The sequence below is a fragment of the Ovis aries genome, chromosome 14 (genome assembly GCF_016772045.2).
Source record: "Ovis aries strain OAR_USU_Benz2616 breed Rambouillet chromosome 14, ARS-UI_Ramb_v3.0, whole genome shotgun sequence".
Classification (NCBI taxonomy): domain Eukaryota; kingdom Metazoa; phylum Chordata; class Mammalia; order Artiodactyla; family Bovidae; genus Ovis; species Ovis aries.
In genome coordinates, this window is record NC_056067.1 from 47,610,114 (window position 1) to 47,625,563 (window position 15,450).

At 51.1% G+C, this 15,450-nt stretch overlaps 1 protein-coding gene across 5 annotated transcripts in view; it reads left to right on the forward strand.

Moving 5' to 3' along the window:
* Positions 1-3,895: 3,895 nt before the first annotated feature.
* RYR1 (ryanodine receptor 1) overlaps positions 3,896-15,450 on the forward strand; it is a 125,687-nt gene continuing 114,132 nt past the window's right edge. For all 5 annotated transcript variants that reach the window (XM_060398056.1, XM_060398057.1, XM_027978246.3 and 2 more), the window contains exons 1-11: positions 3,896-4,088; positions 9,620-9,739; positions 10,590-10,694; positions 11,745-11,819; positions 11,901-11,979; positions 12,378-12,490; positions 12,814-12,907; positions 14,054-14,147; positions 14,263-14,337; positions 14,825-14,981; positions 15,129-15,293. In XM_060398056.1, coding sequence (XP_060254039.1) covers positions 4,041-4,088; positions 9,620-9,739; positions 10,590-10,694; positions 11,745-11,819; positions 11,901-11,979; positions 12,378-12,490; positions 12,814-12,907; positions 14,054-14,147; positions 14,263-14,337; positions 14,825-14,981; positions 15,129-15,293 — 1,125 coding nt within the window. In that variant the 5' untranslated portion in view covers positions 3,896-4,040. The remainder of the gene's footprint in view (positions 4,089-9,619; positions 9,740-10,589; positions 10,695-11,744; positions 11,820-11,900; positions 11,980-12,377; positions 12,491-12,813; positions 12,908-14,053; positions 14,148-14,262; positions 14,338-14,824; positions 14,982-15,128; positions 15,294-15,450) is intronic.

A 15,450-nucleotide genomic window follows, 5' to 3' on the forward strand; every position in this document is an offset into this window, starting at 1 on the left:
CCAATGACACAGAATAATTTTCTGTTATATACGCAATTCTAAGGAAAATCTTAGATACTTAATATACAAGAATGCATTAAATAGTGTACAATAGATAAACATGTAATTGGATAACATAATTACATTAGCCTAAATATCTAATTATATAATTATGCATTATACCATCCAACGATGTGGTACAAGCTCGTGTGCCATATAGTACAGTTGTATCAGTAAATCGGTATTTATGTAACATGTAGCAGTCCATTATACACAACTCTCTAGGTATCACTATAATTTTATTGAACTGCAAGATATTGTTCTGTATAGCTTAATGGATACCGTTTCATGTTAATGATATTTTTGTTTCCCCTGCACCATATGGCATGTGGGATTTTAATTCCCTGACCAGGGACTGAATTTGTGCTGCCTGCAGTATAGGTGCAGAGTCCTAACCACTGGACCACCAGGGAAGTTCCCCCAATTTTTTAAAAAATATTTATTTATTTGGCTGCACTGGGTCTTAGTTCCAGCATGCAGAACCTTTTAGTTGCGGCATGCAACTCTTGGATGTGGCATATGGAATCTAGTTCCCCAACTAGGGATTGAACACTGGGCACCCTGTATTGGGAGCACAAAACCTTAGCTACTGGACCATCAGGGAAATCCCCCAATAATGATTTTAATAGATCCCTTTATCAATCAGTTACCATGTGGTAGGCTCTAATTGGTTTCCTCATGGAATCTTCACAATCCTAACTATCCCAAATTAATCTAGTGGACAGATGAAGAAACTGAGTCCCAGAGGCAAGAAGTTAACTGCCCAGCAGGAGGCCCAGGTGTATGTGGCATCCTACTTTGGGACTTAAGTCCCCACAGGAGCAGGAAGGAGCTGGTTGCCCCCCTCAGGGTTCCCAAACTTACAAAGCCCAGGGCCCTCATCTGCATAAAGGGCGGCCCAATTAGTGGCCATGGGTGGCTCAGGCAGCCCCTGGTGAGATGAGGATTAGTATTCTGGGGGATGTAGCCTGGCTCTGCTAAAGTGTCTTTTTGCTATAACTAAGAGATTTTATGGAAATATAAGAGACAGTATAGTAAAATGGTTAAGAACCCTGGCTCTGGGGTCAAATTCCTGGTTCAGCCTCTGTATGACCTTGGGCAGGTTGCTCTACCTCTCTGTGCTCAGTTTATCTGGAAAATGAGGACCATAAAAGTACTGACTTCCCAAGATTATTGTGAGGACTACAGTCATCGCTCAGCCACTGTAGGGGCTTGGTTCCTAGACCTCCTTGGATAAGAAAATCTGTCCCGTTTTTGTATAAATGGTGTAGTATTTGCATGTAACTCACACACATCCTCTGGCAACATTTAAATAATCTTTGTGCATGTGTGCTAAGTCATTTCAGTCATGTCTGACTCCTTGCAACCCTATGACCTGTAGCTCGCCAGGCTCCTCTGTCCATGGGATTCTCCAGGCAAGAATACTAGAGTGGGTTGCTATGCCCTCCTCCAGGGGATCTTCCCGACCCAGGGATCAAACCCAAGTCTCTTATGTATCCTGCATTGGCAGGCGGATTCTTTACCACTAGCACCACCTGAGAAGCCCAAATCATCTTTAGATTACTTATAATACCTAATACGGTGTAAATGCTATGGAAATAGTTGCAGGCCTGTGCCAAATTCAAGTTTTGCTTTTCAGAAACTTCTTGAATTTAAATGCGTGCTCAGTCTCTTCAGTCATCTCCGACTCTGTGCAACCCTATGAACTGCAGCCTTCTGTAGGTTCTTCTGTCCATGGGATTCTCCAAGGCAAGAATACTGGAGTGAGGTGCCATGCCCTCCTCCAAGGGATCTTCCCGACGCAGGAATTGAACCCACTGAGTCTCCTGCATCTTCTGCATCACAGGCGGATTCTTTACCACTGAGCCACCCAGAAAGCCCCTGAATTTAAATATATATGTATATATAATTTAAGTATATGTATATAACTTATATACAGTTGGTTGAATCTGCAAATAGGAAACCCACAGGTATGGGGAGCAGCTGTACCTTATTTATTTAGGTCATGTCCTTAAAACCATACATGGCAAGGACTGTACATGTTTAATTTCCCCTCTAAACAATGTAAATAGTGACAGGATTGTTGTGAGAATTAAAAAATGACATGCAGTGAAAAGGTCCTAGCTCAGGGCCAGCCACGCAACAGATGCACAAAAGCCATCTGCTATGGTTAGTACCCCTTCCTCATCAGTTTTTATAATAGTGATGATGAAGATGATTTCCCTTGTATAGGTAGTTTTTAAATACAATTTTAAAGATATTTCCATGTACAGTTATTAAAAAATATTGGCTATATTACCCATGTGGTATAATGTCCTTGAACCTGTCTTGCACCCAACAGTTAGTACCTCCTACTCCCCTCCTCTTTATTGCCCCTACCCCCACTAGTAGCCACTAATTTGTTCTCTGTATTTGTGAACCTTCTTTTTTTTAATATTCACTACCTTGCCGTGTTTTTTAGGTTCCACATGTAAGTGATATCATACCATATTTGTCTTTCTCTGTCTGACTTATTTCGCTTAGCATGCTGCTGCTAAGTCGCTTCAGTTGTGTCTGACTCTGTGAGACCCCATAGACGGCAGCCCACCAGGCTCCTCTGTCCCTGGGATTCTCCAGGAAAGAACACTGGAGTGGGTTGCCATTTCATTTGTTTAGCATAATACCATCCAAATCCATCCATGTTGCTTCAAATGGCAAAATTTCACTCTTTTTTAATGACTGAATAGTATTCCATTGTGTATATGTACCATATCTTCTTTATACATTCATCTGATGATGGATATTTAGGTTGCTTCCATCTCTTGGCAATTGTAAATAATGCTATGAATACTGGGTGCATGTATTTTTTTGAATTAGTGTATTTTGCTTTTTTTGGATACAAACCCAGGAGTGGAATTGCTGGGTCTTATGGTAGTTCTATTTTTAGTTTTCTAAAGAAACTTCCATACTATTTTCTATAGCAGCTTCCCATGTGTTAGTACAGTTTTAAGTGCTGGAAATAATCTAATTTAATACTTGCAGCAGCCCTGTAAGGTAGGTGCTATTAATATCCTCCTTACTAATTGAGGAAACTAAGCGCAGAGAGGTGAAGTGACTTATCCAAGGTCACACAGAGGACTGGCAAGGCAGGAATTTGGATCCAGTCTGGCTTATTCTTAATCATTGTGTGCGATGGTTTCTTTGTAAAAAAAATTTAAAATTTTCATTATTTGTTTATTGGCTGTGCTGGATCTTTGTCGCTGTGTGGACTTCTCTAGTTGCGGCCAGCGGTGGCTACACTCTAGTTGTAATCTGCGGGCTTCTCGTTGCAGTGGCTTCTCTTGTTGCAGAGCATGGGCTCCAAGGAGCGGGTTTCAGTAGTTGCTGCACGTTGGCTCAGTAGTTGCAGCTCCCGGGCTTTAAAGTACAGGCTCAGTTGCTGTGCCCCATGGACTTAGTTGCTCCACAGCAGGTGGAATCTTCCTGGACCTGGAATTGAACCCGTGTCTCCTGCACTGGCAGGCAGATTCTTTACCAGAGCCACCAGGGAAGCCCTGTATGATGATTTTTAAAGCCAGGAGAACCGGGTGCTCATTCCGACTCTGCTGTGTGACATCAAGCAGGGCCTTCACCACTCAGAGCCTCAGTTTGCTTTCTGTGAAATAAGAGAACGATGGCGCTATGGCGTAGGAGGACAGACGGTAGCTACCTTATAGACACTCCCCCTGAGCCTCCCCACCCCAAGCACACCTTTGGCAGAGGTTTGGAGTGTGTGGGCGGGACACCGTCTGGGGGCGGGGCCTTGGGCGCCCTGGTCCAATGGGAGCCCGGGGGCGGGGACCTCCTCCCAGCTCTGTCCAGCACACGAGTCCTCCACGCAGTTCCATCTACCCCGCGGGTGCCTCTGGCGTCCCCAGAGGTCTCCGACCCCAACCCGCCCCCAGCCCACCCGCCCGGCCTTCAGCCCCCTCCTCTTAGTCCCCGACTTCAGTCCGACTTCAGACGCCTCGGGATTCGACATCATGGGTGACGGAGGAGAGGGCGAGGATGAGGTCCAGTTTCTGCGGACGGTGCGTATCTCTGTGTTGGGGTCTCTGGGACTCTCTCGGGTCCCTCTGAGTGTCTCTTTGTCTCTGAACTCGCTGTCCTGATTGCTTGTGGACACTGAGACTCACGGTATCTTCCTCTGTCCCTTTGGGTGACTGTCACTCTTTCTCTGTTTTTCTCTCTCAGTCTTTCCCTACCTTCCTTGCCAGAGAACCAGCAGAATTTGGGACTGCAAAATGGGGAGTAGGGGTGTCTTCCGCCACCTTCTCTGACACTAGCAATTTGTCCCAGAGAATGGGACCGCTGAGAGAGCACCCCCCTCCCACCTCTCTGGAAGCAGGCACTTGGGGAAGGTGGTTCTAGTTCCTGAGCTTAATTTAGCTGCCCCCTCCCCCACCCCCCACCTAGCCCTAATTCTCTTCTTGCTTCAGACTCTGACCTATTTAAATTCTTGGGAAGGGGGCTGGTGTGGGTTGAAGGACCGAACTCCTTTGAACTCCCAGCCCTGGAGGGTCTCCTGAGGGTCCCTCTGGTTCTGGGTCTTCTTTCTTCCCCCACTTGGTCTTGGGGAGGAGGGTCAAATATGGATGCTAATGGTCTCTGGGTGGTCTCTCCGGATCTGTCTCTTTGGGTTGTCTGCGCCTCTGTCTCTCTCCATCTCTGTCTCCCTGTCTCTGGCTTTGTTCTTCAGCTTCAGGCCATCTGCGTTTCACACCGCGTCTTCAGTGTCAAAGACTGTGTCTCTCCCCGCATCTCTGATCCTTGGCTGGGGGTGGGGGGCAGGGCAGAGAATTGGAGCAACAGGTGTCCCTCCCAGAATAGACCGTTTTTCTGGGGCCTGGGCAGGGGACAGGGAGAGAGGATGGAGGAGGGGCTGCCCATCTCAGAGTCCTTCCCATTTTTCCTCCCAGTGGTTCTGCTGGGCGTGGGGGTGTGAGGAGGGGAGGGGACGTTCTCGCTCCTGGGCCAGGTCTGCTGATCCTGCACTAGCCCTTCCCCACCCCCTCCGGGCCCTGGGAAATGCTGACACAGCATTCCTGCCCAGAATAGGACCCTGGTGAGCCAGCTCTGGTTTCCTGGGAGGGAGGAACGAACAGCTGGGGCTGGTAGTGAAGGATGGGGGCAGCTGGACATTCGGCCACGGGAGGAGGCCTAGCTTCACCCTAGACGCTTGCCCCAGCCCCAGCCCCTTAGCAGACATCATGGGTTGGGCTCTGCCCTGCTCCCCAGCCCTAATAAGACCATGGGCATGGCTATGAGCCCTTGAGCAGCCACTCTATGTCAGGCGCCATGCCCAGGGCCTCAGCCTCCAGAGGCATCTAATTATATCCTTGCCGCTCTGTCTTCTGAGGTAGGGCCCTATCTTTATCTCCCTGGGGGTTTTGAGGGAAACCGAGGCCTGAGTGGCAGAGTGACTGACCAAGGTCAAGGCCAGGAAGTGTCATCTCTGGATGCCCCTGGGTACAGCTCTCCTGCTTTCACAAGAGGAAAACTGGACTCTGACTTGCCTGGGTAGCCAGCATTGAGTTCTAGAGACCTGGCCTTGGCATCTCTTGGCCCCAGACTGGGTCCATTTTCCTGAACTTTTTTGAGGTTATTGGGTGATTTTCTCAAACTCTCATCCCACCGGTAAGAAATATATTTCATATTGCAACCCAGTACATGCGTCTATACACATATATTATAAAAGTCAACTTGATCGAGTTATAATTGACAGGCAATAAATTGTACCCATTTTAGGTGTTATAGTTGACAAGCTGTACATGCCCATGTGACCACTATCATAATCAAGACATAAGACATTTCCTTTACCCCAGAAAGTTCTGTTGGGCTCTTTTCAGTAATCATCATGCCCATCTGCTTTATGTCACCATAGATTCCATTAGTCACTAACCAGTGTTTCGTGTAAAGTATATGCTCATTTGTCTTGCTTCTTTTGCACACTGTAATATTTTTGACATTAATCTATGTAGCTTGTATTAAGAATTCATTCCTTTTTTGTTGCTAAATATTCCTTTGTGAATATGCTGCAATTTGTTTATTTGTTTGTTGGTTCACCTGCTGACGGACATTTGGGTTGCCTCCAGTTCTTGATATTATGCTCGAATTAGGTTCATTCACACACGCCTATTTTTAACTGAAACAAGTTTCGTAAAATGTAGGTAGCCCTAGAACACGAGGGGCATGTTGCTATTTTCTGTTCTTGCTCTACTTTTATTTCACTTTTTAAGCATGATGGCCATGGTCCCCAAATTCCTTTCATTTCCTTCTGATGGGTGGCAACATCCAGCCCTGTGCAGGCTGGGGCTCATCAAAGCTTGGCCCAGGTCAGAACCTCTTGGGGGCTGGTTAATGGTCCAGATTCCCCGCAGACCCCAGAGCCACTGAATCAGGCTCTTGGTGTTGAGGGAGAGAGTAGGGCAGCTAGGAAGCTGCCTTTTTAGCCAGCCTCCTCCCACTTCATTGTGATGCAGGAGAAAGTTAGAGAATCATTGGCATAGGGATTAGGCTCCCTGTCTCTGGTTTACATCTTGGTTTTGCCATCTACCTGTTTCCTTACTTTGGGCAAGTGATTTTTATTTTTCTTTCTGAGCCTCAATTTCCCAGTCTGGAAAATGAGTACAATATGTACCCTAAGGGTTCAAGGGGTACATGCAAATATCTCTCTGAGCTCATCTCCCACTTTCTCCCTTACTCTTGAAGGCAGCACCACCAGGCTGTCTCCCTTGCTTTCTCCATTTTTTAATTAATTATTCATTTATTTGGCTGCACCAGGTCTTAGTTGCAGCATGTGGGATCTAGCTCCTGGACCAGGGATCAAACCTTGGGCCCCCTGTATTGGAAGCACAGAGTCTTAGCCACTGGTCTACCAAGGAAGTCCCTCCCTTGCTTTTTCTGAACACCCTCAGCTCCAGGCCTTTGCACAGGCTGCCTCCTCTTCCTGGAACATTCTTCCTCCAGAGATGATCAGGCCTGATTCTTTCTTGTTATTCAGACAAGGTTCAGCTCAAATGTCACCTCCTTGCAGAGGCGGTCACTTCACCCCCCTCACGGATGTCATCTCTACCCCAAGAGCCACTCACTTACATCACCCTGAGTTATTTTTTCCATAGCACTTATCACTGAAATTAAAATTATAAATTGATTCACCTGTTTTTTTCCTTCACCAAGCAGCATGCAGGATCTTAGGTTCCCAGATCAGGGATTGAACTCATGCCCCCTCCGGTGGAAGCATGGAGACTTAACCACTGGACCACCAGGGAAGTCCCTGATTCACCTGTTCATTGCATCTCCCATAAGGATGTCAGCTCCACAGCCAGGGATTTTGCCTGCTTTATTTGCTGTTTTATATCCACACGTAGTCGGTGTCTAGCACAGAACAGATGCTCAGTGTTCATTAGATGCATGTAAAGCCCTGAGCATGAAGTCTAGCAGACAGTAGGTGCTTGATAAATGCAAACCATACAATCCCTTTGAATAGATAGCATATGCCCGGATGTCAGGGTTGGGGGTTATAGAACAGAGTAGTCCTGGGACCTCTCCTCCCAGGCTGGATAGAAAGAAAGAGGGCTGTCTGTGGGGAGTGAAGCCCAGGGTTTGCTGGAAGGACTAGGGGCTGTGTGACTTCTGGCAGGACCCCTAACCTCCTTGAACCTATTTCCTTGGCTGTAAAATGGAATAATCACTGCCTTACTTGGTAGTTAAACACTGAAGTCTCCATCAGTATTTTTCCCCCCATCAGTTTTGATTGAAACCTCTGTCAGTAAAAGTGTTGAGCATGCCCCTAAGTACATTTATATCAGTTATAAATGGAATATACGCTACTCAACTAACATATCAAGAAGTAGTCTAGTGTTCTAAGAGTGAGGCATATTGGGAATTCCCTAGAGGTCCAGCACTTTCACTGCCAAAGGCCTGGGTTTGAATGGAGAAAAATAAAGGTGGTGTGTGGCACATAGAGCCGCAGCATTGGGATGAAATCTCAGCTATGCCATATTCCAACTGTGTGACCTCAGGCAAGTTACTTCACCTCTTTGGGCCCGTGTTTCCACAAGTTCAAATACTAGGACTTATCTCAGAAGGTTGTTTATTTTACCTACATTTTTAATTTATTTCAAGCTTAGAGAAAAGTTGTGAGGTTAGCTCAAAGGACTCCCATGTGGCCTTCAGTCATTTCCCCCAGATGTTAAGATGCATTCCCTTCCCTTCTCCCTCTCCCTCTCTCCAAATGTCTTTTCCTAAACTGTTTGAGAGTAGGTTGTGGACATGATAACCTTAACTCCTAAATCCTTCAGTGTCTGATTCTTAAAAAACAAGGACTCTCTCTTACAAAGGGGAAGATGATGGCTCAGATGGTAAAGAATCCACCTGCAATGCTGGAGACCTGGATTTGATCCTTGGGTTGGGAAAATCCCCTGGAGAAGGGAATGACAACTCACTCTAGTATTCTTGCCTGGAGAATCCCATGGACAGAGGAGCCTGGCAGACTATAGTCCATGGGGCCTCAAAGAATCAGATACAACTTAGTGACTAACACTTGGTTATTGTTGGTGGTCTCTCACAAAAGCACAGCACGGTTATCAAAATCAGATTTCATGGGAACTTCACTGGTGGTCCAATGGTTAAAACTCCACGATTTCGATGCAGGTGACATGGGTTCCGATCCCTGGTTGGGAAACTAAGATTCCACATGCAGTGCGGCATGGCCAAAACAAACAAACAAACAAACAAACAAACCCAGGAGATTTCCTATGGCTGTGATACCATCATCTAATTCACAGGCTGTATTCACCTGTCACTAGCTGTCTCTATACCGTCTTTACAGCATCTCCCCTTCATCCAGGATCCAGTCCAGGCTCTGGCACTGCATTCAAGAGTCACTAGACTGCACTCCTTAAATGATAACTACTATTAAAACAACACACAAAAGAGAAGTTAGAGAACACTGAGCTTAAAAGTCATTTAACTCCAGGCGCCCATATTTCCCATCCTCGTGGACCCCCATCTGGGAGTCCTCTGGAGCCACTAGGCGTGGGTGCATGCTAAGTCGCTTCAGTCGTGTCAAACTCTTTGCAACCGTATGGACTGTAGCCCGCCAGGCTCCTCTGCCCATGAGATTGCCCATGATTCCAGGCAGGAATACTGGAGTAGGTTGTCATGCCCTCCTCTAGGTACTCTTCCGGACCCAGGGATAGAACCCTCTTCTCTTACGTCTCCTGCCTTGGCAGGCAGGTTCTTTACCAGGGCTACACCTGGGAAGCCCGGAGACCGTTGGACTGGAGTTCAAATACCAGTTCCTCCTCTTATCAACCATCTGGCCTTGGACAAGCCATGTCCCCTCATTGAGCCTCAGTTTCCATATTTTAACACTGGGATGACACTGGCTCGGATCTCATGGGGATTTTAGAAGCATGCAGCACCCTCAACACGAGCCCCTACTGGATAGCTGGAGAGGGTGGGCGTTACCAGTACTACCTTTTCCACGAGGGGAAGGGGTGGACCGGGGGGCGGCGTCTTGGGGCGGCGCCGCCCCTGACGCTCCGCCCGCCCCCAGGACGACGAGGTGGTCCTGCAGTGCAGCGCCACGGTGCTCAAGGAGCAGCTCAAGCTCTGCCTGGCCGCCGAGGGCTTCGGCAACCGCCTCTGCTTCCTGGAACCCACCAGCAACGCCCAGGTCTGTTCGGGACAGAGGGAGAGGGGGTCTGACGAGTAGAGAGGCCGGGACCTGAAGAAGGGGGTCTGGGGGGCGTCTGGAGAGGGGGTGCTCTCCCCACGAGGGAAAGGGGCGAGGTCTGGGGTGGGCGGAGGCCTGAAAAGGGAGGGGCGGGGGGCGGAGGGTCTTCAGTACAAGGCAGAAGGGCCGGGAGGGTCAGGGGGAGCTAGCAGGGGGCTGACCAGGGAGGGGGCTGGAGGCTGAGAAGTGGAGGGAGTTTGGGGTCTGAGCCTGAGGTGTACTCAGGATCTGAGGGAGGAGGTGACCTGGGGGGGATGGTCTTGGGGCTGGGAAAGGGAGGGGATCTGGAGACTGACGGAGGAGGCGGCTGAGGGCCTGAGGTACCTGGGGTGGGAGGCTCAGCGGGGCGGTGTGAATCTGTGACCGCCGTTGTCTGAGGGAGGGGCAGGAGCTAGGCCTGTCTGCTAGTGATGGCGGGAGGTGGGGGTTCTCTGCGCGGAGGGCCAGGAGGAGGCTCCAGCGTTGGAATGGGCGCAGTGTGTCTGCAGGAGGAGGGCCGGGGGGCCAGGGGAGGCGGGCTGCTGAGGTGAGGCCTCCTATGAGATTAGGTGGGGTGTGGAAACTTCTGTGAGGTTTGGGCGGGATAAAGGGGTGTGCAGGAGGAGGAGAACAGAGGTATTTCCTGGGATGGTGGCGGGGATGTGGGGTGTCTGAAGTGGGCGGCAGAGGGCAGGGCTTCTTGGAGGGTTGGGGTCAGGTCGGGGTGTGGGTATTTTGATTAGGGGCAGGGGGTGCACCAGCACTTTGGAGCTTTCAAGGCCCCGTTCACCTCTCCCTACCCGCCCCCCAGAATGTACCCCCCGATCTGGCCATCTGTTGCTTCGTCCTGGAGCAGTCCCTGTCTGTCCGAGCCCTACAGGAGATGCTGGCCAACACTGTGGAGGCCGGCGTGGAGGTGAGGCTCCTCCGGGCGGGATGGGTGGCGGGGATGGGTGGGAGGACCTGGGGGTCATTTACCGTCCTCTCTTCTTCCTCTCTCTGCCCTGCCCCCCGCAGGCCCTCAATTTGGATAAGTGGGTAGGTCTGGCCTTGGGTGTCATCTGTTCTTGCCACCTCTCCTGACCCCAGGCCTGCCTCTTGGGCCCACATCCTGCGCATAGGGGTTGGGGGTCCCCCCCACCCCGGTTGTCAAGGTCTGTGGAGCCCAGAAAAGGCCAGGCAGGCAGGAAGGAAGAGGGTGGGGGCTCTTGAGCCCCCTGCTCCCCCACCCGCTCCTTCCTCCTCTTTTCCTTTCCTCCAACCCCGCTCCCAGCTCTTCTCCGCATGGGACCTCTCCCCTCATCACCTCCTGCCACCCCAAGTGTGGGTCCCCTCTGGTCCAGGAGTGGGTCTGCCATGTGATCACGTGGCCCCATCACATGGCCCCCTCAGAGCATGGGCATGTGATGAACATGTGATGGGGGCATGATGTCTTTGAGCACCTGGGTGTACCCACCCCTCCAAGAGGGGCTGAGTCTCCTTGTGCCCAGGGGTGAGGGGGTGGTGGCAGCACAGGGCAGGTCTCTGTGGACGATGCTCCAGTGTAACAACTGGCAGGATGATACCGGTGCACAGACGTGTTATGACGGGTGACAGCAGGGGGGCCAGGGTCCATGGAACGTGAGATACGGGGGCTTTCCTGAGTGACCCTAGGTATCTGAACCTCTGGAAGAGGGGTTCAGCTCCCTGGGTGACTTTGGGCCCTGGCTAACAAGTTGAAGGAGGCGAGGGGGACAGAGTGGGTTTTGGGGAATATAAAACACCTCATCCACAGGCTTCTCAGAGACCAGACCTTGCTTCCCCATGGAAGCAGGGAAGCTGAGGCAGAAAATCTGTTTCTTGTCTGAGCTGAGTTCTCTTTGAATCCAAGCCTGAGCATGGTGTTTTCTGGGGAGCATATTCCCCCCTGGTAGGCCAGATGTTTCGAGGGGCCTGTTCTCACTCTGCGCCCTCTGTGCCCCCACAGTCGTCCCAGGGTGGGGGACACAGGACACTCCTGTATGGCCATGCCATCCTGCTCCGGCACGCACACAGCGGCATGGTGAGTGCATCCAGGAGAGGGCGGGGCAGGGGGCAAGGGGGCAATGCCCACCAGGAGGCTGACTCCCTGCTCCAACCCTAGTACCTGAGCTGCCTCACCACCTCCCGCTCCATGACTGACAAGCTGGCCTTCGACGTGGGACTTCAGGAGGATGCAATAGGTACGGGGGCTGGAAGAAGAGGGGGCAATGGGGACACCGCAGGCAGTGAGTTGGGGTGCAGACGGTCTGCACCCCAGACCTTTGGAACTGAGAGTCTTGGGGTGTGGATGGACATATTCTGGACGGAGAGACTTGGGTAGACGTGGGGGAACTCTAGGCAGAGAGTCTGAGGGTGGGAATGGGAAACTATGAGGCAGAAGAAATAGGAGAGTTTGGGGAGGAGGGTTTGGAAGGCTTCGTGGCTGGGAATGCCTTGAGGAGGAGCATTGTTACCTGGAAAATTCCATGGACAGAGGAGCCTGGTGGGCTACAGTCCAGGGGGTCGCAAAGAGTCAGACATGACTGACTGGGCGCACACACACACGCATCCAGAGAGCCCTTCCCGCCCCCACCCATAGGAGAGGCCTGTTGGTGGACGACGCACCCAGCCTCCAAGCAGAGGTCAGAAGGAGAGAAGGTCCGAGTTGGCGATGACCTCATTCTTGTCAGTGTCTCCTCCGAGCGCTACCTGGTGAGCAGTCCCTCCCCGACCACAGCGCCTACTGCCCCCCAGGGCTGGGGGTTCATGGGATCCACCCCATCTCCTCATCATGGGTTTGCTTGGTCTCTGGCCCCAGTGTCCTGACTCCCAGTTTCTGGTTTCATCCAATTTCTGGTTTCCATCCAGTTTCTGGTTTCTGATGCCCCATTTCCTGACTTGATCTCCATTTCCTGATCTGTGACCTCTAATTTTCTGTCTGCCCATTTCTTGGCTTCCACCTTGGTTTCTGACTGACTCTGGAACTATTGTTCACACCCTATCATCTCTGACCCCCACATCCTGGTGGCCTCCAGCACCTGTCGACAGCCAGTGGAGAGCTCCAGGTTGATGCCTCCTTCATGCAGACACTGTGGAACATGAACCCCATCTGCTCTGGCTGTGAAGAGGGTGAGGACCCCACACTTCTAGACCCTAAGCAGATACCCTCAAAAGCAGACCTCCAACATCACTCCTCAGACCCCAAATGTAGATCTCCCAATTATAACCCTCACTCTTAGATCTCCAACTGACCCCAAGTCTGAGACTCTAGAGCTCAAATCTCCAAACTGATGGTCAGATTCTAAATTCAGACTCCAAAGCTTAGATGCCAAACTCAAGTCCTAGAGGTCAGACCCCTAAACTCTAATCCAAAGCTTGAAACATTAAATTTGGAGCTTATCTCTCAGAATCAAAGCCTCTAAAGGCAAGCACAAGTTTATCCCTCAACCCCCAAAACCAGCCCCCCAAATTCAAACTCAGATCTCCAATCTAAGACCCCTAATTCAGACCTCAAACTCAGCCAAACAACCTCACACCTCCAACTTTAACTTCAAATCTCCAATACCATTTCCTAGTTCAGACTGCCATGCTAAAACCCTAAATAAACTGTGGCCCCAAAACTGTGACCCCAAATCTCACACCTCAAACCTCAGGGCCCTAAGCTAGACCCAAGCTGAGACTCAAGTCACAGATAACAAAATTCAGGCCTTAATCTCAGACCCTGATACTCAAATCCACCAACTTGTAACTACAAAGCTCCTATCTCCCCAGACTCACACCCAAAAGTTAAAACTTTCAAACCTCAGACCTCAAACCTCAGACACTAGCATCAGACCTCCAAAGTAACACTCAAAATTCAGATCCCAACTTCAGATCCAACCGCTGTACTTCTAAACCCAGGCCCCAAAGCAAGCCCTGGAACTCAGACCCCAGTGTCAGGGAATATTAGACCCAAATCTCTGCTGACATTCTCTGACCCAATCTCAAAAATCGAAACTCAGACCTTTAAACCCCAGACCTGCAAACCTCCCAACCTCAGCCCCACACACCCAGACCCTCAAATTTAGATCCCCCACCTCAGACCCCAAATCTCATGCCCCCAGCTCAGGTCTCAAACTGAGCCCAAATCTCAGACTACCACTTTGTACCTTCAAACTCAGATGTCCTATTGCAGACCCCCAAACCCGGTCCCCAGCTTCCCACAGGGCAGAAGGCAGGCCCCCAGTTTTGGTTCCAGACCGTATGGGGCTCCAGCTCCCCTTGCTTCTCATCCAGGCTATGTGACCGGTGGCCACGTCCTCCGCCTCTTCCATGGACACATGGATGAATGTCTGACCATTTCCCCTGCTGACAGTGAGGACCAGCGCAGGTCTGGGCTTGGGGACAAGAGGGTCTGGGGTCTTGGGGCTGGGGGGTGGGTGGCAGAGTTTGGCTGGGGGGACTGGACCCTGAACCCTTGACCTCACTATCTTCCATGTACGCAGACTTGTCTACTATGAGGGGGGATCTGTGTGTACCCACGCCCGCTCCCTCTGGAGACTGGAACCACTGAGAATCAGGTAGGGGTTGGGTTGGGGGAGGCAGGCTGCAGGGGTATGTGAGGGGTTCCTGGGGGGCCTGGGAGGAGAAGAGCGTTTTGAAGGAAGAGCTGAGGAAGAGACTGGAGGGTTCTGAGGGAAAATCTGGGGTCCCTAAGGGAGCAATGAAGGTCCTTAGGGGTCTTAGAGGTGGTGAGGGTTCCTGAGGGGGAGATCGGGGGTGCTGACTGAAACTGTGGGGAGTGGAGGGGAGAAAATGACAGATCTGGGAAACCTGGGTGCACCAGAATTATCTGGGGAAGCTCTGAGGAAGCGATGAGGGCTTGAGAGAAGTTTGGGGTTCCTGAGAGAGACCTGGGGGTCCTAAGAAATATCTGAAGGCTCGGAGGAAGGCTTGGGGGCCCCTGGAACAGGGCAGAGGGCTTGAGAAGGTTTCAACAAAGACTGTGGTGTCCACTGGGAGACCTGGGGGGACCTCTGACCCCCACCTTGTCCTTATCCTTTGCAGCTGGAGTGGGAGCCACCTGCGGTGGGGCCAGCCACTCCGCATCCGGCATGTCACCACTGGGCGGTACCTGGCACTCGTGGAGGACCAGGGCCTCGTGGTGGTTGATGCCAGCAAGGCCCACACCAAGGCCACCTCCTTCTGCTTCCGCATCTCCAAGGTCGGTGCAATCAGAATGCCCGTGCTCACCTGGAGCTCTAAATTCCACTCCAGCCCCACTTCACACTTTGCAATCTCTTGTCGGGGGTGGGATTCCCCATTAAACTCACAGGCAGAGGAGGCTGACCTCTGACCCCTGCCCCTGTAGGAGAAACTGGATACGGCTCCCAAGCGGGACGTGGAGGGCATGGGCCCCCCGGAAATCAAGTATGGGGAGTCACTGTGCTTCGTGCAGCACGTGGCCTCAGGCCTGTGGCTCACCTATGCTGCCCCAGACCCCAAGGCCCTGCGACTCGGTGTGCTTAAGAAAAAGGTGGGTGCCTGGAGTGGGGAGGGGTGGGCTGCAGGCTGGGGCAGGAAGGGGACTGGGGGTGGTCATGCTTGAACCTTCAGGGTTTGAGCATGGGATTGAGAGAAAGAAAGACTGAGAGAGAAACTGAGATTGAGAGACACAGGGAAAAAGAAATTTT